Below are 23,239 nucleotides of genomic sequence, written 5' to 3' on the forward strand. Positions count from 1 at the left end.
CCAACATATCTGCTTCATGTGCCGTCGAATCCCAAGCTCACGGCCTGTCTCTTGGCTGTTTCTCGGAGACCGAGACACCAAGTAAGAGCTCGACGGCCTGATTATCCATCAAAATTCGCTCTGAGTAATCGAGCGCAGAAGAGGAGGAGAAATATATATCCAAAAGAAAACCCAGACCAGATTCTGATTGAAATACGCTTTCCGCAGTTAACATCTCAACTGTCTTTGGTGGTCGTGGCCGAGCCAACTTGATTCCCGTAAAGACGCGGAAAAGCTACAAGTCGATACCGTTCCCAGCGTTAATTAGTTGAGAACATACCGAGCCAAAGTCTCCGCGAAGCTCTGTCGAAAGTGATTCTTGGAGAAAAGGCTTCATAGATGAGTATAAAGCAGATGGTCAGGTCCAAGACAAAATTTGAGGGGGGAAAGTATGCAGAACAGAAAAGGCAGCAGTGAATATTTATGACTGAAAGGATTTCTTCGATGAAGAAATGGAGAAGATATCGCAGAGAATAAGAAATAGGATGTAGAAGCTCCAAACCTCTTCAAACCTCTTGTTATTGTTGCTGCAGGCCAGAGCCTTCGCGTAGCGATCACACCCAATGAGCATCGCTGAACCGGTAGCCAAGATTCGGACATCCAGAGCGCAACAGCGTGCAAAACGAGAGACAGCCAAATCCCAGGACCAGCTGTAAGCTGAGGTGCAATAATCGAGAAACTCGCCACCAAAATTTAGCAGGTGATTATTTTGCATGTGGTCGCCAACACCAGCCAAGTGCAGCATCAGCTCCATCAAAATTGCGCGTACCTGCGCCGCCTGCAGGCCGACAGCTTTTGGAGCGTGCAGCCGGGCCGCCACTTGCGTCGTAGAGTTTTTTGGTTGGCAGTGGTGCTTTGAGCTTTTGGAGTGCTGCATGCGCTTGCGCAGGAACGAGAGAATTGATCGGATGATAAGCGAGGTGATGATCTTGGAATCTAGATTTTTGTCTTTTCTTTTTTCGCTTTGGCGCTGGGCCAAAGCAGCGAATATGATCGGATGGATACTTGCATGTTGTGGAGGAAAGGGGAGAGGGAGAGTGCAGGAGAAACAGCGTGATGGAGAATATTGAGGAGCAGATGAGTTTGCTTTAACACGAGGAAAGTAATTATCGGCCGTTGAACTGAGCAGTCTGATCTATCGAAAGATAATAATAGAATTTGTATTGTTGACCTCTGGTTGAGTGTCCGTACGAGTAGTGCTCACGGCAGCACAGGCAGACATCCGGCATGAATATCGGGCATAAGGTAGGGCCGTGGGTCAATCAAGGCGGCGGACAAGCCCGACAAATTTTTGATGGGACCTTAGCCTGTGAGGTTGGCGCTTGACCAAATTGACCTGAATCGCCACGACCCGACGCCTGCTTGCCAAGTTCCAACAGTCAAATTTCGCCTCGACGGACGGGAGATTTGATGGGATCCACCGCTTCAAAGTGTGAGGCCCAAACAGGCAACTTGTCTGGCGCCAGTGGATTTCATTCCCCATTTTTGTTTAGCTGTCTTTGATATCAACTGATTATTTCTTGCTATTTATGGTGGGCGGTGGTGGACCGATTCCTGGACTTGATTGTTTGTGTGTGCTGTACGGCCCGGAGATGGGAGAACGTTCTCTTCGGAGATCAGTGGAGATGCCGTGTGAGAAAGGGGTTGTATCCATGACTGATGCCCGTGAGCTTGTCTTGAATGTCTTGGGGTTCAGAGTCTGTGTTGAACAAAGAGTGGGAAGTGGGAAGTGGGTACGGAATGGAAGTCTGGACATGAGTCTTGGCCGCCTGGAATTTCGTTATCAAAGCTTTGAGAACGGAGCGCGGCGATGAGGGGTCAAACAGGTGGGAACAGCCCTGGCTAGGTAGGGCATGATGGTTCGAGGGAGCACGAGCTGCTTCATATGGAATCTTGATAACGTTGGTGGTGCAAACCCTCCAAGCTGCGAGATAAGGTTCCATCTGGTGCAACGATGCGTGCCGTCTTGCCATCTCTGGGATACACATGAGATGATAACCAGCATTGAACGGGAACGGGTTTTCAATTTTCTGATGGCAAGCCACCAAGTTTGAAGTGACGGGTTGCACAGATGAATAACGGCTTCGGGGTGCCATTCCGAGTCTTGAAACTCAAACATGATACAGATATCTGAGGGCCTGCACAACCTTGGACACCTTAAACAATGTCCAACTTGAAGTCGTTCGATGCGATTCCCTCTTCCGGTATTACTTTATATTGTTCTTGTGCATCCAAGACTCAGGAATTGCATCAGTGACGAGGTGGTCATGCAGCCGCCGGGGACAAGCGTTCCTGGAAACGATCTCGTCTGAAGCCTTTGCCCTGAGAGATTTAGTAAATGGAGAACCTTGATTCGTCGAGCGTGGGACGACAATCTCCAGCGCCCTGTTAGGAGCTGTTGCTGGTGGTTGCAGCCTCATATTAAAACTCCGTTCCAAACGAGAGCCAATTGCATAGGAGATTTCATATTGGCGTGGGTAATTAAGAAGCAGCCAGTGAGAAAGGGCATCATTGCAACATCTATGGCTGCCAGTAGTCGCTTGTCATCAACCGGGTCGTCGGTGCTTCAACCGAGAAAGAGCTGATTTCCCAGCCGAAATTGATTTTTGGCAATAATAAAGTAATGGGGCTCTCGAATCTGGATGCCGAATTTAGTCCGGTTAAAGGCTGAAATAAAGATTTGGGTTCAGGGCAAAAGCGTGGTGACGAGATCCGCCCCCAGAGGTTGTTTTTAGTTTTTGCTCGTCCAAGCCAAGGCAAGGGTCCAGCTACAGTAGATGACAAGCGAGCCAAACAAAACCAAGTTGTGCGAGATCGGATGAAAAGTTTGTGCTGATTAGAGGCTATTGGGAATAGTTGTACGGGGAAATGGGTCACGGCATATTGTGTATCTTTGACGCGAAGAGAGGAGGAGAGTGTGGTGCAGGAGCTGTGCATATCAAGCTACCTAGATTGCTGGAATAGCTGCAGAAAGTGAGGTTGCATCGCTGCATATTTTCAGACGGACCGTCTGCACAATTGCGTATATATTATTGTGCATCCCTTCAGCGCACTTGCTTCAAGCAAACCGCTGCCCACACCACCACGGCAGTGATACTCACACCACACAGCTCAACAGCTAAGATGGCCGTCCAGCTATGACTCTCTATGGATGAGCTAACCTCACGAACCCATTCTTGTCTTCCAGACCTTTTCAAGTCGAGTGACAAGCCCGCTGATGCCCCCACAATAGGGGACAACAATCTTCACGAAGCGGGCTTTTGAATCTGATTTCCACACTGAATGCCTCACCTGGAATTGGCATATCAGCGGCACGAAGGTGCAATTCCAGGCTGGAGAGGAAGGCTCCAGTGGTGCGAGCGTGCTGAATGGTTGGGGAAGACGAGATCCCAGCAGTGTGAGAAGGTGACTGAGCACGACTCCCCTGTGAGTAATTTCTGAGAGGCCGGGGTGGCTGGCACTGGCGAGTGGATAAAATCAAGTAAACAATAAATATACCCAACGGCTAAGCTGCTTCAGGCATATCTCTGGCAGTTTCCCCTGAGGAATCCACCAATCCCCACCTGCCCCTGACGCCGTCACCCCAGCAATGCCCTAGCGTCTACTTTAGCGTACACTAAACAACGGAGGCCAAGCTAACCTTCCTAACCTTCAGGACCCGACCCCCTGTCCTGCCCTGTGAGCCTGCCTCGCCTGCACCGCTGGCCCACTCGCCATCTCTCTTCTCTCGTCCTCCCCGTATAAAGCACTTCTGCCACCCATCTCAACTTCTACTTTTCTTCTTCACCCACACTCTCGTTCGTACATCAAACAACATACCTGACTTTTAGTCACTTACATTCGTTCAACCTACGCACGAACTCCTCAACCTCAAACCTCAACTCCAACTCTCCCACCTAATTACTTTTAAAGTAACTTAATACCAACCAAACCGTCAAAATGCAATACACCGCTGTCGCCGTCCTTGCTCTTGCAGCAACTGCCTCTGCCGCCTACAAGAACGAGACTGTCTCGTACACCACTGAGGTCGTCACCGACTATGTCACCTACTGCCCAGTTGCCACCACCTTGACCTACGGCCACGTCACCTACACTGCCAAGGAGGTTAGCATCACTTGGGAATTGGAACGCGTCTGGCAATCGATTCCGATCTTACGACGCGGTCCTACCCCGAATATCAAAATGCAACAAGAGCTAACATCTTATCTAGTCTGAGACCGTCACCATCCCTGGCACCTACACCGTCGTCAAGCCAGTGACCACCTCCAGCGCTGTGTACTGCAACTCCTGGTACCCCATACTGTTTCCAAACACAGTTTTGAAACTCTAGCTAACGATCTGAATAGTGCCCCAACCTACACCCCAGTTTACCCAACTGCCAACGCCACCACCGTTGCCCCAGTCCCAACCACCTACCCAGCTGGAACTGCCGCACCAACTGTTGCCCCAACTGCCACCCCAGCCCCATCCCCAATCACCGCCAACGGTGCTGGCAAGACCATGGCTCTCTCCGGAGCCTCCCTCGCCGGTCTCGTCGGCCTCGCCGCTTTCCTTTTGTAAGCGGTTGATCCTTTCGCCGATTCAAAGTCACGAACGTACGAATTCTCTTGCCGATAATTGGTAATTTCATGACGGAGGAAACAGCGCCTGGATGGTGGTCGATTTACGGATGAGCGTGGTCTTTGGGCATCATGGTGTTCTTGCATTGCTCGGTGGAGTCCTTCGTCTAATGCAGGTTGGCATCTTTCTTGTAATTGCTTATGTGGTTGAGAGTGTTGTTCATCAACACGAGGATCCATCATCATACCCCATAGTGTGTGGTCTTTCAGGTGTCTAGAAGCGATTTGGGTTTTTCTGGTTCTTGTCTATTACTCTTTTTTCAATGCTGTCTGAAGCCATTTCTGTTGCTGTCGCAAGAGAGTAGGAGATTCGGCTATCAAAGCTTGGTAAATACAACTGAACAAACTTGCTCCACCTGGAAAACTGCGCGTCTCACTTGGGGCTCTTTGATTTTGTTTCCTTTTCGCTGTTGTATGTCACCTGCTCATTCGATTCTGTGGGATACTTTATTATAGACTTCTTGTCAGATGCTTATACCTTAATGACTGTTACGCTGGGAGTGTTTATTGGTCTCTTTCAATACAATCAGATTCAGAAACTTCAAATACGATCTTCCAGGGTCCCAATTGTTGCGAATGAGGAATGATTCCCACAGTGCTCGCGCCTGTTGTTGTGTACAATAGACAAAAATATGAAAACGGCGGCACTGTCTGGAGACCAACTTTTTGGCCCAGCACCCTTCACTTCTACTTTCATGTCTCAAAACTGTGTGTTTTTCCCACAAGTGATTCTTACGGCAACAGATCACCTCAATTCCGGTAGACGATAGCCAAAACCAAGCAAGTGATTTCCACTCCTCGACAACCTAACGACAAGTCGCAAATCTCACGATGCGCAGATGTGACGTCTCATACCGCCAATCAAAACAAATCATCATCATACAAGACATCCTCAATCTCAGACACACTAGAAGCTTGTCTTGTCTTTTCTTCTGCTTCAATTCTCGAACATGACTCTGGTTAATGTGTCTAGACGGAAGCATAAACTCCCTTGCTTCATTCACTCTCCCGAGAATCCAGCGACGGGAGCGCCACGTTTCGTTTCGTTTCGTTTCTTCGCTTCTGGTTCCGATTGATTGATTGATTGATTGATTCTGTGAGGGAGTGAGAGAGTGAGTGAGTACATGTGACTGCCTATCTTCCTTCAGGTCTGGTTCTGGTTCGGGAGTTCGTGAGTCTCGTGGGAGAGGTTCGTCGCAGCTTGAGTGAGTGAGCGCTTGATTGGGTGCTACGGCTAAACAGCAGATAATAAACAACAACATTATCGTTCGTGCGTGCATGCGTCAAGCATGATGCTTGGGGGAACAGAAAGTGATCTTACTTGCATGCGGGAGGAAGATGTGAGGGTGTTTCTATTATTGAAGTGTCTATTAATTACTGTCATATCACTTGGAATATGTATTTTTGAGGCTGACTGACAGAAAGGAAAAGCTGTCTTGTAATAGCAATATTGTGATGAGATCTGGAAAAAGAAATCGAATCTGAGGTCTGTCTGAGTGAGGATTCAGGTACGATCGCGTAACTTACAGCTCCATCACAGTGCAGCGCAGTGCATCCGCGATGGACGTGACTCGGGCCTTGCTTGCCTTTCACTACAGCCACTTCAGATGGAAGATAGAAATAGAAATATCCATGCTGATCTTAGCATGTCTGAGGTGCAATCAATACAATACCTAAATGCAAACAAGTAACTATACGTGCGTACTGTAAATAAATAACAGATCTATCATTATCTTCATCATCTCTGCAGACTCTATCATCAGCTCAGCTCTGCTCTGCATGAATCTTACGGAGTAGGAGACCTCAGAAGAGCCCTGAAAGCTCAGTGAGCTCCGCTCCCACCCACCGGAAGAATCAGGGGAACCTCCCAACCCCCCAAAAATTAAAATTATAGGTAATATTAGCTGTCCCGCCCCAGCAACGCCCGACTAATCACCGATCGCTTGCACTGCAGAAAGCGGAAGCTAATGCAGGGGTGCCTGGACCTGGTTGCGCCGCCCTGCCCAGCCCAGTATTTTATTTATTTATTCGAGCAGTGCAATAATTGGTTGGCTGGTTGAACTGGTGTTGATGGCGTGAGTGGTGTTGTGAGAGGTCGCCGGATGGAAGAGGTTGGGCCGAAGATAAGAGCGGAGCGGACTTGGTCTTGGTCTTGGTCTTGGTCTTGGACTGGAGCGGGATTTGGGAGAGGATGGGGAAGGAGGAAGCGAGTGAGTGGTGAGTGGTATGGTGTGATTGGGTAGGTACCTAGGTTGGAAGATTGGTTGGTGATGTGGAAAAGAGTGGAAGGTGTTTGGAGGTGAGAGATACGCAGTGTATGGTATGGATGCCTTTTTGGTGTGTTGAAGGTTGTTATGTTAATGGGAGTGTGAGCCTCTGAATTGTGCATGGCGTGCATAAACTAATGCTGTGTTGAACAGGAAGAAGTATGAGTACTTGTAGGTCTCGTGATGAGCACGTGAGCTAATACATATCTCAACATCCATTTACCTACCTACCTACCTTACCTAGGTAGCATCAGATCATCTCTTTCCCCTCTATACCGTCGCTTTTAGCCATGAGTCAAGGTCGCAATGTTGCGATTCACCTCTATTTAGAATTGGGCATTTCCTAAGTTCTATAAATTGCGTCGCACACCGTGAGGTGACGAGAAACTCAACATTCAGATGACTACATGGAAAGTCACGAAGAGACGAGTCTTTGCACGAAGCTGCTACTTTCTGGTCTCCTCGTGGAAACTTAACCCCCTTTTACTACTTACTGAGATACCCGGAGGTAGCTCTACTGCGTTTACCTATTTGTGTCTGGCGCTCCTCTGGGTGTTGTTGAAGAGAAACGATAGTGGCAAGTCGAGTGACAGCAGTAATGAGCAGCTTCTTGCATACCAGTCTCTTCTTATCAAAGAAAGACTCAAGAACGTCCCAGTGCATATCTCTCCCCTTCTGGGTTGTGTGTATTGGAATAAAATTTGTCAAGCTGAAGCTCTTACTTTCTTTGCTGGCAATGCTTCAAACCATACGGCCATGGCTCTCACCATTTCGAAGAAGTCATTGTTGGAATTACCCGCTCGTCGTGTTGCTTAAATGATTCGTTTCGGTTCGGAATTTTCAGCCATCTTTTAGTTTGCCAGTCGTTTGGTGAATACATGCAACTTTTCATGGTACGAACGACGAAGAACTTCAAAAAATTTCCTCATGTTTGCTACTTGCGCTTAGACCAATGGGACTCGATAACTGTAAGCTTCATGACACCGAATGGCCTTAGAATCTGCTCACTCCACTGTCAATTATGACCACGTGTTTCTGTATTCTGTCACCCTTGAAGTGTAAACAGTGAATCCTCACAATGGTCACTGTTTTGCACCAAGAGTGAGGTCACTTAAACAAAGGTCCTACGAGTGTCGGGAAATATGTGATAAACAGATATGATGATAAAGTACTAGAGCTACCAATAGAACATATACACATCAGCAAGCAACCATGGGGATGAAAGTGAAGGAGAAGAGATGGAGGATTAAGCGAGGAGCTTTGTTTACCTGAGTTAAAATCTCAGCTCGACACATTGGACAGGACTTGAGATTGCATAGTGTTCTAAAATAGCCGAGACTTCGACACTCATGAAGCAAGTTATTGATAGCCTAGACCTCCAAAAACAGATATCATTTGGCTTGCTATTTGAAGTCGAGTCTCTATCCCGGAGACCTAGAATGCCTTCCCCAGCGCGTCACGTTTCCCAAGTAAATTTCCTCCAGGACCGCAATATATACCACGGTTTTGATTTATGTCTATTAAGTCAACTGGAATACTTCAACCTACACGCAAGGGTTATATTTCTTGGCATTGAAAGCAAAAAGATACAAAGCAACGTACAATGTGCTGGCGTGACCACTTCTCGACTTGGACGACGGTCTTTGCTATGGGCCATCTACTACCAGTTGTATCCGCTCACGTCAATAGCCTCGTCGCCACGAGCCTTTCTTTCCTTCCATGCATTCGCAGCCAAATCAACGTCCTCAGCACGGGCTTTCTTCTCCTTCCAGTTGTATCCGCTCACGTCAATAGCCTCGTCGCCACGAGCCTTTCTTTCCTTCCATGCATTCGCAGCCAAATCAACGTCCTCAGCACGGGCTTTCTTCTCCTTCCAGTTGTAGCCGCTCACGTCAATAGCCTCGTCGCCACGAGCCTTTCTTTCCTTCCATGCATTCGCAGCCAAATCAACGTCCTCAGCACGGGCTTTCTTCTCCTTCCAGTTGTATCCGCTCACGTCAATAGCCTCGTCGCCACGAGCCTTTCTTTCCTTCCATGCATTCGCAGCCAAATCAACGTCCTCAGCACGGGCTTTCTTCTCCTTCCAGTTGTAGCCGCTCACATCAATAGCCTCGTCGCCACGGGCTTGTTTCTCATGTACCGCTATGTTTCGAGTCTCCCTAGCGACAGTCAGAAAATTATTCTCGTGTTCAGGAAATGAAGATTGGAGGGGCTCAGTCGCGATATGATTAGAGATGACTTACTCCAGTCCAGCGATGGGAACAGCTGCGACAGCTCCAACCAAGACGGCGAAGATGAGAGAGTACTTCATTGTAACTTTTTATCAATGGCTACTTTGAGTCAGAGGAGATGTTTGGACCAGCTTGTAAAGTGGCTTGTATGTTCTTAAATGACAGATACGATCGTGATACAGAAAAGAAGAGCGCGCACTGGGCGACATCTGTGAGCCTTTTATGTTTTGCAATCAACAGCTGTTTCACCACCTTGTAAACCCTGGTTGAACCCACCTCCCTCCTCTCGCTCATGCTATCGGGTACAACACCTTGCGGAATGGCAAAGTGTTAGTTCTGCCTCCGTCATCATCTGCCGCTGCGAGTTACTAAAAGTTCCCCGAAACCTGTACTTTCAAGATCGCTCTGCCGACATGAAGCATATCTTCTTTGACCTGCCTTCTAGAGGAAAGCGCTACCTCGTTCTTGCTTTGGCCGCGGCGATATACCATTTCGCGGAACTTTGTGGTGGAAATGCACCTCCTTGATATGAGGTACTTCCGCTACTGGCCAGATGACATGACGACGCTACAAGAGAAGCGTTTCTCAGGCGGTTATATGTCTTGGATCTTCAAGTGATGAGCTGCCTATTGCGTATTCTGAACCACTTCGTTGTTGAGGAGAGGGAGGATTGGGCAATAGCCGAAACTCCGACGCCGAATACTACACTGATGATACGATATACAAGGCAATGACGCTATATTGCGAAAGAAAATGAAATGGATAAATGGGGTGAACAGTACCAACTCAATGTAGAGTTGCCTTATGAGGATATTATGCTTCCGGTGAAGAAAGTATGGCCTCAAAAATATGAACTGCTTTCTGATGGCATCATCAACACAACGAAGCCTTCGTCAAATATTCCCAGTCACTATCTAAACATGTCCGATATTCTTTCGGTGTTTCCAAGCAACTCAAACCCAGAGACGTTGCAAACAGATATATATTGAATCCTGATGCTCATTCAATCATCATTTGTGAAGCATGTGCCATTTCAACGAGCTTCTCATCGCGAGACCACAGGGAAGTGTTAGGTGACGACTATCAGCCGGGTGGTACGCAGTTCCCCGAAACCTAATCAAAATGTTTTCGTACTGTTGTAAAGTTCAAAGATCACTGTGGGGTAAGTGGGCCCGGATATTCAGCTAGAGTAGAGGTCGTTATCTTGTCAAGCTGTGATGCTAAGATCAAACATTTCTAAGCTTTCTCAATCGCCTTATCTTACCATAGTACTGATACCATTGAGGGGTAAGTGGGATTTAGGTAGGGATTTTATCAAAGATTTGCCGTTATTGGACGACTTAAGCTTTTTGGACAACCTCACGTTTGAACTCTCTTAGGTAGTCTTAACGAAACAGGAGGTTGACGTCAACCAATCAGCGAGGAATTAAGGTTCGATAAGATAGACTTGCTATTTTTGCAGAATATAGACATACTGTACAATGAATACACTCAAACTTTGTTTATGATACAGTCTGCATGTTCCAAATGTGGCAGGTGAGTGGGAGCTGACGGATGCCGAGACGGCATCCCCCACATCAAGTGCGCTCAGGATCAACCACCATTGTGCCAGTGATAGAAAAAAATATTCCTAGAATGTCTTTCCATGATGTCCTCAATGTTTCTAGAAGAACATCATTTCATGATGGCGAATCCAAACAATGCTTTATATTCTTCTTTGGAGAAAGATCATTCTAGTCTCTCCACTCTCCTCAACGACGACGACTTAGAAAAGGTTTCAGATGAATATGCAGACAGCACGAAGCTGCACGGTCGATTTCCTCGAACGTTCAATACGACTTACAAATCCTTGATCACTTTATTCATATTGCTGCCCTGGGCTCTTCTTCCTGTACTCTTCAAGATAGGAGAACACCAGGGATCGAAGATTCTTCCTAAATTGCCAAGTCACAGTAAGTAAAAGAGCCCGATACACGTACGAATGATTCTATAGTGGATAAATGATTGAATTCTTTAATAGAGATAACCAGTAGTGCTGTTGAGTACCAACTGAGAATTCTGGATGATGAGTTCTACACCACAGAGCCTGAGAACCTGAAATATAAAGGACATCCCAGACCGGAGCTGGATGATGCCTGGAACTCGTTGATTGAGAGTAAGTGTTCTTGGAGCAGCTTCCGAAGCAAGCGTTGACGATAGCAGACATGCACATGCGAGTCCATCCAGACGAGGCCAAAGCCGCCGGATTTGAATCCGTGGAGCTAGCGGACGGTTCTGGAGATGTGTATGGCTTGCCTGTCGTCTTCCATAATTTACACTGCCTGGTTAGTCTCAGAAATACTTCCCCTCTCCCTGCGATATTTTCCAAACTCTTTAGCATGGAAGATTGATGATATCACAGTACTCACTTCGCCGCGCCATGTTTCCGAACGTCTACATCGATGATCTTGACAGCCGGCCGCCTGGGCCCAATCAGATCAATGTGCACGTCGACCACTGTTTTGACATGTAAGCTATTTTAATCAACAAGTAAGCCGAGACCAGAGGCTGATCACTGGACAGTATTCGGCAAGCAATAATGTGCCAAGGAGACATGTCCATGTACTACTTCTACGTAAGTAAACAATGTTTCATACCCTTTACACAAATGCCTTTCACATATTCATTTTCCAAGTTCTCCAAAATAACTCTCTGACGCTCTTCCATCCAGTGGCCCGAAAGCGAAGGACGGAACAAGAGACCGTTCCCACGCCACGTCGGCCACAGCGAGCACGTGTGCGTCAACTGGGAAAAATTGCAGTCCGAAGCACACAAGCGCCACTTCTCCCTACTTGGGGAGAAAAAGATGCTGGTCAATCCATTATTCCCTGAAGTCTCGCTCAAGGCCGACGTCATCCCTAAGAGGAAGAATTACAGCGTCTATGATGGCAATATGGATGGCCCGCAACTTTATGAGGGTCTGGAGGACTTACAGGAGCTGTCTCGCATAAAGAACAAACATGGTGGTACGTAAGCTGTGTATATAGAGGTTGATGAATAACTGTTCAGTGGTGAGGAATGGGTAAAGGCGAAAGTTTTCCTAAGAGATGAGGAGCTTCTGATTTATGAAGGTCATGAATTCGCTTTAACAGCGCTCAGTTGTCAGACAGGATTTCAATGTTGACTGTAGATAAAATGATTGGTTCATTTATGCCGAAATCCAGTGATCTGTAACCAGTAATGCTACAAGTTTCCGAAACGCCAAACCCTCTCAGCGGCGGTATGAGTTTAAGCGAAATGTCAACAGAGCCAAGATTAATGTTCCCTGTCATAGTGCAAGGCTTAGCAAGCGGTCGACGAACAGTCCTACTTACAAATGTATTCATGAAATTTTCCAACTTGATTTGTGAGACAGAAATATCAAATCTGGACAATGTGTTTTCGATCGTCATTTCTTCTTGCCTTCCATTCAGCGACGACGTCACCCAAGACTGAAGCAGCTTGCAAGATGGTGAGGGGTTCTTATACAAAAGCACAACATCCGCCTTCAAATTTGGTTACGGATTATTGACAACAGTGTAAATTGGATTCCACGAGAGATCGCACTCTTTGTGATGGTAGATCTGCCTGCACCTGACAATGCGCGAAACGTTGACAATAGAAACGAAGCATCGACCTGTAATTTTGGCACATGATTATTGTGTTTGTGTCCAAGGGTGAACCCAAATATTTCATAGAAGCAACATTGTTATAACAGCAGCATGCTCATCGACTATGATGGACATTCGAACCTCCTTCCGTGGCGGGACACTTGTGTTTGCAATGATCTTGACTGGAGTTTCTGGAGATTCTTGGTTGGTGAAGGAAATGCTTATGTATCGGAACAGATCGGGGCTTGGATATGCTTATCGAAGATGATATTGGTGAATTTGGTGAGGAGAGGACTTCTACGAGGTTTACCAATGAATATGTCCTTATGGATGTATCAGCGTGCATCAATGATACAGTAACAGTCCGGGAATCGCGCTAGAAGTGTTTCAGCAAGATATTCAATCGTTCTTGTGAAATTGACCATCGTATTCTACGTAACTGAGCGCCATTCAATCCAAAGAATTCCCTAGTCCCTTTTTTCAACCGGCCCAATTTTCGACACTGCTCGAAAACTCTTTTTATATCATACACTTACAACATCCCTCCACCTCTACAATTTGCTCCCCACCAAACTGCCTCCATCAAGTGCAATCGTCGCTCCATTAACAAATGCCCCAGCCCTACTACTCAAGAACAGACACGCGCCCGCCACATCCTCCTTCTCACCAATTCTCCCCAACGGAATCCCACTTTTAATTGTCTCCCCAAACGTCTCCAGCGTCTGCTTCATCATCTTACTTTGGAACGGTCCAGAAGCGAGCGTATTAGACGTAATATTCCGCTTTCCGAGATGGTTGGCCAACACGCGGGAGAGTTGGTGGAGACCAGCTTTCGAGGCGGAGTACGAGAATGTTTCGAGGGATGGGACGCGGAGACCGTCCACTGAGCCGATGTTGATTATTCGGGATGGAGAAAGTTCTGAGGCCCCGGCTTCGAGGAGAGGGGTGAGGGCTTGAGTGAGTGTGAAGACGCGGGTGAGGTTGAGGGTTAGGACTCGAGTCCATGCAGACTCAGGGAATTCGTCGTACGGAGCTCCCCAGTTTGATCCAGAATTGTTGACCAGAACGTTTAATTTTGTCTCGCGTTTGCCCAGCTCCTCAGCTATCTTCTTGCAGTCTTCAACTTTGTAGAGATCGGCTTGGATGTAATCGGCGCTGCCTTTGCCTATTGGTTTCGAGTTAGTATGCTTCGTGGAATTGGGTTTCGGTAAGGAGGGGTGCATCAGACGAACCCATGGCATTTAACTCTTTGCATGCCTGCTCGCAGGCCTTTGCGTCTCTGGATGAGATGTATACTTTCGCTCCATTTGCAACAAATCCTTCTGAGATCATGCGACCTATACCTTTGGCACCGCCTGTGATTAGGACGACTTTGCCCTGCAGGTGATTGTTAGTATCAGCTCTGGACAATAGTGGATGGGGAAGACTTACCTTAACGTCGAAAAGAGTGGATGAATCCATGCTAATTATCTGAAGGAAGTAGAATCGGATTGACTGGGAATTCAAAAGGACTGAGCGAGTGGTATTGAGGAGGAGGAAGGATCTTCGAGTGATGTTGATATCTGGGGTAGTTTGCGCTCGGCCCAGGCTTATCAGATGCCGAGGTTCGATAAGTACTCTGGATTACTTATTTTTTGCTGGGGAACGAACAACTTGAACTCGACAAGATACGCTCCGGGTTGGGGATTTATTGAAAAGTAATAACCGATTAATTTCCACATTCTACTACTCATTCGGAACTTCACAGTAAAGAGTCCAATACTAGTTGTACGAAGTACGAAGTAAAGGAAATATCAAGCAGTTTAGGGAACGTTCATGCTCCCATCTTCTCCACCTACCAAAGATTAAGCAAAACTTCTGGAAGGTTTTGTCTAATAATATACCAGGAGAGAGGCAAGAGGTAGTTACAAGTATGTGAGCCATGTATGGACTTCCTCGATTGTCAATTGCGTTAGAACTAGATAGCACCATATAAGATACCTGCTAAAATGTACCCCTCATTGCCCCACTGTCCCACCCATTTGCCCCAAAGCTTCAACACCATACCTTTTCTTCCCTAATTTACACCTCAAACCTCACACTCTTTCCCCGTCACCCCCCAAACAAAATGCCAGCAGACCAACCAACCGATGCCCGTGCCCGCCTCCTCTCCCACTTCAGCTCCGCCAACGGCAGCACTGAACATGGAACAAAATGGGATGAGCTCTGGACAGAAGGTTTTCTCCCATGGGACAAAGGCTTTCCGAATCCGGCCCTCTCCGACCTGTTAACCCAGCGTCAAGACCTCATTCCTCCTCCTCATTCCTCTCAGCCCACCACTAGTAGCAACGGAAGGAAGAAGGCTCTAGTTCCAGGTTGTGGGAAAGGCTACGATGTGTTGTTACTAAGTGCATTTGGGTATGATGCGTACGGACTGGAGATCTCTAGTAAAGCCTTGGAGGAAGCCAGGAAAGTAGAGGCGGAGATGAGTGGGAAGGGTGTGTATGCGGCGAGAGAGGGAGTGGAAAGAGGGGAGGTGCATTGGATTACAGGGGATTTCTTTGAGGAGGGCGATGGTGGGGTTCTAGGAGGGGAGAAATTTGATTTGATTTATGATTATACGGTATTTACTTTATCCCTGATATTCTTTATTAAGCGACAATCGATTGACTGTGTTGATCCTATGCTGAGAGATGTAGTTTCTATCTGCATTACCTCCCGTCATGAGGCCAGCGTGGTCGAAACGCTTCGTTGATCTTCTGGCTCCGGAAGGACGCCTCGTTTGTGTGGAGTTCCCAACATACAAGCCGCCGTCTACTGGAGGACCTCCTTGGGCGTTGCCTCCGAAAGTATATCTTGCTCATCTGATGAGACCGGGAGAGGAACTGCCATATGCTGAGGATGGAGAACTCTTAGAGTCGAAACTTGGGGAGTCGAATAAGAGTGGTCTAGTGAGGATTGCGCATTTCCAGCCGGAGAGGACGCATCAGATTGGGTATAATGCAGAAGGTAAAGTAACAGATTGGGTTTCCGTATGGGCACATCCAAGCTAGTAATCAATCCTTCATATGCCGTTCGAGTAAATTGTGCTCAAGGTGCCTTGCGTAAAGAGTTGTAATGTTCTCCCAGCCCAAATCCATGTCGATAGTATGCCAGCCAAATCCTTTCTGGATCCTTCTTCCCATCTCCGGGCTCAATTGTCTGCGCAACTCCATCCTGTAAGACACATATCTCCACTATATACGTCTTAGCCAGAGCCAGTAATTCCAGATGCCCTCCCCATTCCGCCGTATCCCTAATTTTCTCAACGTACTGGTCCAGCGGCTCATCCAACCACGCCACAAAATCGTCTGGATGTCCCTCAATATACCTTGCAGCCGCCTTTCTCACAACCTTATACCTCTCTCCCTCCTTGATATCCTCACTTTCTGGACCCAATGGAATCCCAACTTGTGAAAGCTGATCCGCCACGGCAGAGAACAGACAATGTCCATCTGGTCTAATACTCTTCTCCACCAAGCCATTCGCAGTGAACTGATCCAGCATCTTCTTCCGCTCCACAGCCTTCTGATCCGGTTGATTTGCAGCTTCTTTCTTCGCCTGCTCGATCGCAGCTTCATGTTCTGCCGCGCGACGAGCCAACCGCTCCTTTTGTCTGTTTCGTTTTCGAGGCTGTCCATCCTCCGAAGGCTCAGGTTCCGAAATGGCCGATTTATCCAACGATTCGGTGATGCCGTTCATACCATTTGTAGCAGGTTCTTCGACAATGTCTTCCTCAAGATCTGGCACATCTTGAATGTCCGCGGGCTCACCGTTCAAAGCTGCGATTTCTTGCGCCTGCTTATCCTTAAGCTGGCGCTCCAGCTCGTCGCATTCGCTGTTCACGCCTTTCCGTGTCTTCTTTGTAGCGTTTTTCTTCTTGTTCGTGATTCGACCTTGCAGATCTTTTTGCTCTTTGCGGTGCCGACTTTGCATGTCCTCGAAGGACTCCATCGTGGGCGACAGTCGTGGTGGGGCCGGGGTATTAAGGGGGGTCTGGTCTGGGCGCTCTTCCCTCTGAAAGGAGTATTCGAAAGTGTCTTACACTGATGAATGGTATGTGTCTCTGTGCGAAGTAAAGAGTGTGTGCTACGACCTACTTGCTAGGAAGTTGGACTTGAGGAGTTGCGAACTGGACCCCTGAGAGTATTTTCCGAATGCATGTTTGCTTGTCAAGCAAACAGCCATCTCGGCTGCTCCCACCCCGCTTCCAAAATCGATCTCGAAATCACTCGCCTCTTCCACCAATCACAACAGACGGCCAAACCATCCTATCACGACCCGTGCCGATTTACCGATCATGACCAACCAGGACCGAGGGACGGCAACGACAATTATTCCCGGAACAGTAATGGAAATTCCTTTCGAGCAACGGATGTCCGCCTGTTGGAAGAATGGGGGAAGGGCGAGGGCGAGGGCGAGGGTTATCGCCACGATTCATTCATCGTTGGCCGTCTCTTTACTTTACTCCGTACTTACAGTAGTGTACTCTCGGAGTCCGGGGACCATCTTTTCTTTACCCAGTTCCTTTTAGTCTGTTGCTTGATTGCAAGATTACATCGTTACGATTACCAGAAGTAGTCTGGCAGTGGTGATCTGACGCCTTAGTTTCTTATTCTCAGCGTCCTTCTCTCTCTCACTCATTGTCGTCATTCTTACTCTGCTTGCTCTGCTTTCCCTCTATCTGGATTTCGCCGTATGTCTCCTAATATTTGAGTATAATCTGAGCACCAAGCCCCACTACTGTATCAGAGTCTGGCGGTCTGTTCTATATGACTTCCACTTCCTCCCCGACATCGCCCACATAGGCCCTCAATCGCTCAAGTCAAGTCTATCGAGAAGTAAACAGCATGGCACCTCATGATCCTGAAAAGGCAGACTCTTCATCCTCGCCACCAGGTCTCGTCACCAATAGCCCACTCTCACATCCAGGCCTCTCCACTCTTCAGGATAATGACCAGGACAAAGACCAGGACAAGGAGCAGGACAGAGACATAGACACAGATTCATCGACCATGCATTCACACACCCGTTCCTCTATCGGCAGTATATCACCTATCCCCGTCCAAGACGAAGTGACCCAGAAATCAGGCGACCCACCTCTCTCAAAAACAAAATCCAAATCCTCATCCGTGAGATCACGAGCCGTAACCATCGTGCCGCGAGCGAAGAGACGAGGGCTCTTAGCGAGATTGACTGTTATCCCCGAAGTGGAGAGACCATACGAGTACAAAAGGAGTACGAAATGGTTCATCACGTTCCAGGTCGCTATAGCTGCAGCTGCTGCGCCGATGGGAAGTGCGATTTTACTGCGTAAGTCTAAGTCTCACATCATGATCTCAACTATATGATTTAAAGTTCGCGATAGAGTTAGAGTTAAAGTAAAGATCTGACAAGGGTTTTAGCTGCACTCCCAGAATTAGCGATAGATCTTAACACCACGCCAACAATCACCAATTTATCAGTGGCTATGTACATGCTATCTATGTCCATATTCCCACTCTGGTGGTCTTCATTCTCAGAGACGCTCGGCCGGAGATCCATCTACCTAACCTCGTTTGTACTCTTTACATTGTGGAATATCATCTCCGCAATCTCAACTTCAATGGGAATGTTGATTGTCATGCGAGTCCTTGGAGGCGGTGCTGCGGCTTCAGTGCAGGCCGTTGGTGCTGGGACTATTGCCGACATCTGGGAAGTCAGAGAACGGGGTCGAGCTATGGGAATCTTCTACCTTGGTCCCCTCCTGGGTCCTTTACTGGCGCCTATCATTGGAGGGGCTGTGTCTCAGGCTTGGGGATGGAGAGCTACTCAGTGGTTCCAAGTCATCTATGGTGGAATATTAGTGGTGCTATTAACATTCTGTCTCCCTGAGACACTGGCCAAGCGACAACCTCTAACCCCTCCAGACGAGAAATCTGGAAATAGACCGGAGTTGACTCGAATATCAACTCGACAATCCGTCCACCTCAAAACAAAGAGAGCAGCAAAGGTCTTCAAGCGCTGTATTATCGACCCATTGAGCGTGTTAGCATATCTCCGCTTCCCAGCCGTGGCTCTTACGGTATATCTCGCAAGTGTTACTTTCGGCTCGCTCTATATTCTCAACATCTCCATTCAGCAAACGTTCTCGGAGTCTCCGTACGACTTCAAGGTTATCATCATCGGCCTGCTTTATATTCCCAATTCTCTTGGTTACATCCTAGCGTCATTGATTGGTGGCCGTTGGACCGATTATATCATGCACCGAGAGGCACGAGCTGCTGGTCGATATGATGCTGCTGGAAGACTAGACTTCCGGCCAGAGGACCGCATGAGAGAAAATGCCTGGATCGCAGCGGTCATGTTCCCTGGCGCCATGGTGTGGTACGGTTGGACTGCTGAGAAAGGTATCATCTGGATTGTCCCGATGATCGCAAATTTCTTCTTCGGCGTCGGCAGCATGATTATCTTCGGCGTAGCAACGACCATGCTTACAGAGTTTCTTCCAAAGCGCAGTAGTAGCGGTGTCGCTGTTAACAACTTTGTCAGAAACATCTTCAGTTGCGTTGGAGGTGTCGTCGGTGAGCCACTGATCAAAGCAATTGGCAACGGCTGGTTGTTTACTGGACTTGGTGTTATTTGCTGGTTCAGCGCGTTTGGAGTTGTCTTCTCCATGAGGAGGTTCGGACCAAAATGGCGCATTACAATGGATGCGCAGTTGAAGTGAAGCCGGAGATTTGATATACCCTCCCATAGATATTCTGGAGAAGCACCCTAAAAGAGGGGCGAGGGATTGCTCTTGCCACGGCTCGATTCCGACGTTCGAACCATTGGATTGCTGAGCATCGCAACGCTTGAATCATCTGATGGCCAAGCGACTTGCCCTACATTGGTAATCGAGAAGAGTGCCATCAGTTGAGCTTCTGTGGCAACCTCTCAGACACTTGCCTCATTGAACCAAGCTTGCGCTTCAAGGATATGGCGGCGCTCTCTGACCACACTAGCAGCCGGTCATTGATTGTCGAGGCACCCATAACCTCCCTCTAGATCTCATAGATCATGAAATCATCCGGATTTTGCTGCCGGAGGAGATCATTGACAACAAGTGATGTTGACCATGGAGGAAGACGGCCGACTTGTTTCTCGTAGTGTTCGGCGATGTGGATGAATCGCCCTATTGTCTGGTCAGAAAACTAATATGCACTTCAAATATAGAAAAGTTGCAAGACTGCCTTAACCATAAGAGGGATACCATGTGAAGTAATCGCGTCAGAGAGATCCCTTATCATGGAAAGATGTGGGAGATGATAATAGAACAACGAATGAAAGATTTTCAAAAGCATACCTTCCCATGTATAGCAACAGTCACAGTACACACATCTCCAAGTAAACTTCTTCCTGGCGAAGTCGTGCCATGTCTCATACCGTCGACTCTACTGTCGGAGAATGGAAGTACTGCAAGTGCTGCTTTAGTTTGTCCCTTGTCTCAAACGTCTGTTCTCCACCTTCTTCTTCTTCAGGTTTGAAAGTTATGCTGTTCGATCAGATGCATGACCATGTCCTTACCTAGGCGTACTAGCGCAACATAGCAACAGAACACACAGCTCCATCCAGCCATTGAGAGGACAGCAGGCTCCCCAAGCATACAGGTCCAGTGCATTTGAAGTCATGCAGCTCTCAATTTCATTCCAGTCACTTTTGCTGGCGAAGCTCCAATCACAAGCTGCGGACTGATACATTCCTCGCTCTCGTACTACAGACCCGCCTGCAAGTTCTGATGTAGTGATGGCTATGAATTTGGTTTTGCGATGCGTATGGTTCTTCGGGAGTGGTACATTTGGTAGGCCATCCTCATTAGTTGTGGTCTCAGAGATAAATGCCGATGCACACCGTGCCTTTCGACAAGTTCATGCGGCAACATTGATTGATTAATTTCTTGGAATCTCTTGGTCAATACCTTCACTTATCTGCTTCATCCCTCTTCCATATATGCCGAAAAGCACAATAGTGGCTACGTTTTAACAGTCCACGCATATACAAGCATCTGATAAAACGTATTGCGAGTATATTTCCATTTACATGTATCCTGATTCAACACCTGTTGTAACAAACCCATTTTTCATGTTCCACCGCTGCGTGCCACAAGAACACTTACTTTCAAGGGATAACGGCTCGACTTTCTCAGGCAAACGATTTCCCATTCAACCACCTGCTGAGCATATCTAAAGCCACCTCGGGCTGGTCTTGAGGGACCTAATCATCCATTAGCAACCATCAGACACAATATCTCGATCAACCAACATACCATATGCCCAGACCCATCAATCGTTACAAGAGCGAATCTCGTCTTCTTCTCATCACCCTCAACCATCTTGATGTTGACTTCCTTCCAAGCTCCAGCATCAACCTCCTTCCCTCCCTTAGTGCTCTTCCAAGGCTTTAAATCCAAAGAATTAAACTCGGCCTGTCCTTTCCATGCCATGTTTGCGGTCCATCTCTTTGCACCTGCAGTGTTGCAAGCCAGATCCAGATTACCTTGGTATATAAGCATATCGATCTGGTTTGCAAGGAGATACTGCACTTCGGGAACCAATGTTATAGAAAGGTCGTCTGTCAACTCAAAAGCATCAGAGACTGCGGGCGAAATGACACCGAATTTCTTGATTTCCTTCGGCACGCCGAGAGCAGCGAAGGATGAGGGAAGATTCAGGTAGTCTTGAATCCAAAGAGTATTAGGGTAGCAGACTTCATCGATCTCACATGGGAGAGTGACTGAAAGAATTAGCATGAAAGTCACAGGTTGCAAATAATAAGATTAAAAAACACTTACTGTCAAATCTGTTCCTGCCACCAGCGCCAGATTCTCCGTCATAATACTTTATTACACCATCCCAGCAAACTTCGGCAGCAGCGGCACAGATTGCAGCGTCTGGACGATCATAGCAAGTCTTTGAAACTGACATGCAGCGAGGCAAGTTGGTGGCCATGATTTCACAACGGGTCTCGTTGAACACTGGTTTCTTGACACCTGGATTGGTAGTACATAGAGTCTCCCAGTATCCATAGGCAGTATCAAGTGGTGAAACATAGCCATTGCCAATTGCCACTGACTTAAGAAGGACTTGCGGTTGCTTTGGATGTAACAAATTCTGTGAAACGATTTGGGCTCCAAGAGCTGGGAGGTAATGTCCCTTAAAATTATATCAGCTGTGTAACTTTTTAACATTCTCGGTTACATTGCGGACTTGACTTACAGCATAACTCTCTCCAGTGATAACAAGGGGGCCATTCTTGTGCTCGGGAAAGACTTGGCTCACGAACATCTGCAAGAACAGATGCATGTCTGCAGCACTGGTGAAGGAATCTCCCGGTATGGATTCGCCTTCGTCAACATACGAAAATCCAACACCTGCTGGTTGATCCACGAATATGAACGCAGTTTCCTTGTTCCACCCAAAAGGATTGTAAGTAGTCCCATTTCCATGCTCATTGATAAGGCATGGTCCAAGCTCTTGGAGCATACCCAGCATAGATGAGCCTCCTGGGCCACCCGTCAACCTATCAATGTCTCAGCAATGTACAAAAACATTACTGATAGTCGCTCCATTCAATTGATCAAGATAACTTTCAAACTTGGAAAAAAGTATTGTGATGTACATACCAAAGGCCCAGCGGTTCATCGTCGGCTTTCGAGCTCGCGCTCTCACTCTTAAAATACCAGAAGAACAAATGTTTATGACCAACATCAAGCCATCCAGTATACTGATCAACAGGAGTGTTGCAAAGCGTCGAGTTCTGTCGCTTCACGCGTATGGAGTGGCTGGGAGACACCTGACTTTGATAGACCGTAAAGTCGCCGGAGAAGGAAGACGGCTCAACAACTGGAACTTGAGACTCTGCCAATGCAAGACCTGAGGCGATACACGCCTGAAGAAGAGATGAAAACTTCATATTGCTTGTGTTACCGATAAGATGTTGAGGGCTGAGGCTTTTATAAGTGAAGACCAAGCTTTTGAGGTCGTCAGGGTGCTCGGTTAGGCTCCTCCACTGGCCACCCAATGAGGAAGGAGGATGACTGAAGCCAGTACTTTGGTGGTACTACGTTCATGACATTACTGGAGTCGGATTACGAACACCCCACTCATGATGCTGACATGCAGAACATTAGCTCAACAGGCACCAGTATCGGGGTTCGGATCGCATTCGGATTATTCTTCACAAAAATCGGGTTAAAAAGCAACCCCAATCGGCGCTCGGCGTTGACAAGAGAGCCTTCGACCAACTCGATGTAGCTTTGGTCGAGGTCAAGTTCCTATTCAAGAACATGGACTTAAATTTTAATCGTCGTCCGTATCTGTTCTAGAACTGAATATAAAGCAGTGTATGAATATATCTACCTGTGTTGGTACACTTTTAATGGCCCAGTACTGTTGTAAAACTGGGATGGAATTCAC

At 47.5% G+C, this 23,239-nt stretch overlaps 8 protein-coding genes across 9 annotated transcripts; 4 read left to right on the plus strand and 4 right to left on the minus strand.

Moving 5' to 3' along the window:
• Window positions 1–3,978: 3,978 nt before the first annotated feature.
• ONS95_003753 (uncharacterized protein) lies at window positions 3,979–4,599 on the plus strand (the record flags this gene model as incomplete). Its single annotated transcript, XM_058497078.1, has 3 exons — window positions 3,979–4,143; window positions 4,250–4,314; window positions 4,386–4,599. The coding sequence occupies 3 exons, from the start codon at window positions 3,979–3,981 to the stop codon at window positions 4,597–4,599; spliced, it is 444 nt and encodes a 147-aa protein (XP_058353021.1).
• Window positions 4,600–8,323: 3,724 nt separating this feature from the next.
• Window positions 8,324–9,324, minus strand: ONS95_003754 (uncharacterized protein). The gene is made up of 2 exons (XM_058497079.1): window positions 9,169–9,324; window positions 8,324–9,084 (listed from the first exon to the last, which is right to left on the minus strand). Exons 1-2 carry the CDS (start codon window positions 9,234–9,236, stop codon window positions 8,586–8,588), a joined length of 567 nt encoding a protein of 188 aa, XP_058353022.1. The 5' UTR covers window positions 9,237–9,324; the 3' UTR covers window positions 8,324–8,585.
• Window positions 9,325–10,792: 1,468 nt separating this feature from the next.
• Window positions 10,793–12,325, plus strand: ONS95_003755 (uncharacterized protein). The gene is made up of 6 exons (XM_058497080.1): window positions 10,793–11,108; window positions 11,177–11,311; window positions 11,359–11,480; window positions 11,558–11,664; window positions 11,719–11,770; window positions 11,867–12,325. The coding sequence occupies exons 1-6, from the start codon at window positions 10,802–10,804 to the stop codon at window positions 12,167–12,169; spliced, it is 1,026 nt and encodes a 341-aa protein (XP_058353023.1). The 5' UTR covers window positions 10,793–10,801; the 3' UTR covers window positions 12,170–12,325.
• An 845-nt stretch (window positions 12,326–13,170) lies between these two features.
• On the minus strand, window positions 13,171–14,362 carry ONS95_003756 (uncharacterized protein). Its single transcript, XM_058497081.1, has 3 exons — window positions 14,217–14,362; window positions 14,018–14,162; window positions 13,171–13,950 (listed from the first exon to the last, which is right to left on the minus strand). The coding sequence occupies exons 1-3, from the start codon at window positions 14,244–14,246 to the stop codon at window positions 13,337–13,339; spliced, it is 789 nt and encodes a 262-aa protein (XP_058353024.1). The 5' UTR covers window positions 14,247–14,362; the 3' UTR covers window positions 13,171–13,336.
• Window positions 14,363–14,788: 426 nt separating this feature from the next.
• On the plus strand, window positions 14,789–16,952 carry ONS95_003757 (uncharacterized protein). Its single transcript, XM_058497082.1, has 2 exons — window positions 14,789–15,387; window positions 15,464–16,952. Exons 1-2 carry the CDS (start codon window positions 14,893–14,895, stop codon window positions 15,815–15,817), a joined length of 849 nt encoding a protein of 282 aa, XP_058353025.1. The 5' UTR covers window positions 14,789–14,892; the 3' UTR covers window positions 15,818–16,952.
• ONS95_003758 (uncharacterized protein) lies at window positions 15,855–16,757 on the minus strand (the record flags this gene model as incomplete). Its single annotated transcript, XM_058497083.1, has 1 exon — window positions 15,855–16,757. One exon carries the CDS (start codon window positions 16,755–16,757, stop codon window positions 15,855–15,857), a length of 903 nt encoding a protein of 300 aa, XP_058353026.1.
• Window positions 16,953–17,122: 170 nt separating the features above from the next.
• On the plus strand, window positions 17,123–20,170 carry ONS95_003759 (uncharacterized protein). Its single transcript, XM_058497084.1, has one exon. It carries the CDS (start codon window positions 18,274–18,276, stop codon window positions 19,510–19,512), a length of 1,239 nt encoding a protein of 412 aa, XP_058353027.1. The 5' UTR covers window positions 17,123–18,273; the 3' UTR covers window positions 19,513–20,170.
• Window positions 20,171–20,344: 174 nt separating this feature from the next.
• ONS95_003760 (uncharacterized protein) lies at window positions 20,345–22,871 on the minus strand. 2 transcript variants are annotated; one of them, XM_058497085.1, is made up of 5 exons: window positions 22,447–22,871; window positions 22,040–22,343; window positions 21,616–21,976; window positions 21,091–21,557; window positions 20,345–21,038 (listed from the first exon to the last, which is right to left on the minus strand). In XM_058497085.1, exons 1-5 carry the CDS (start codon window positions 22,734–22,736, stop codon window positions 20,967–20,969), a joined length of 1,494 nt encoding a protein of 497 aa, XP_058353028.1. In that variant the 5' UTR covers window positions 22,737–22,871; the 3' UTR covers window positions 20,345–20,966. The 2 variants fall into 2 exon arrangements, with proteins under 2 accessions (XP_058353028.1, XP_058353029.1); XM_058497086.1 differs by having other exon boundaries at window positions 20,653–21,557.
• Between the last annotated feature and the right edge of the window lie 368 nt (window positions 22,872–23,239).

Source organism: Cadophora gregata, assembly GCF_030347475.1.
Source record: "Cadophora gregata isolate MNR1 chromosome Unknown scaffold_13, whole genome shotgun sequence".
Classification (NCBI taxonomy): domain Eukaryota; kingdom Fungi; phylum Ascomycota; class Leotiomycetes; order Helotiales; family Ploettnerulaceae; genus Cadophora; species Cadophora gregata.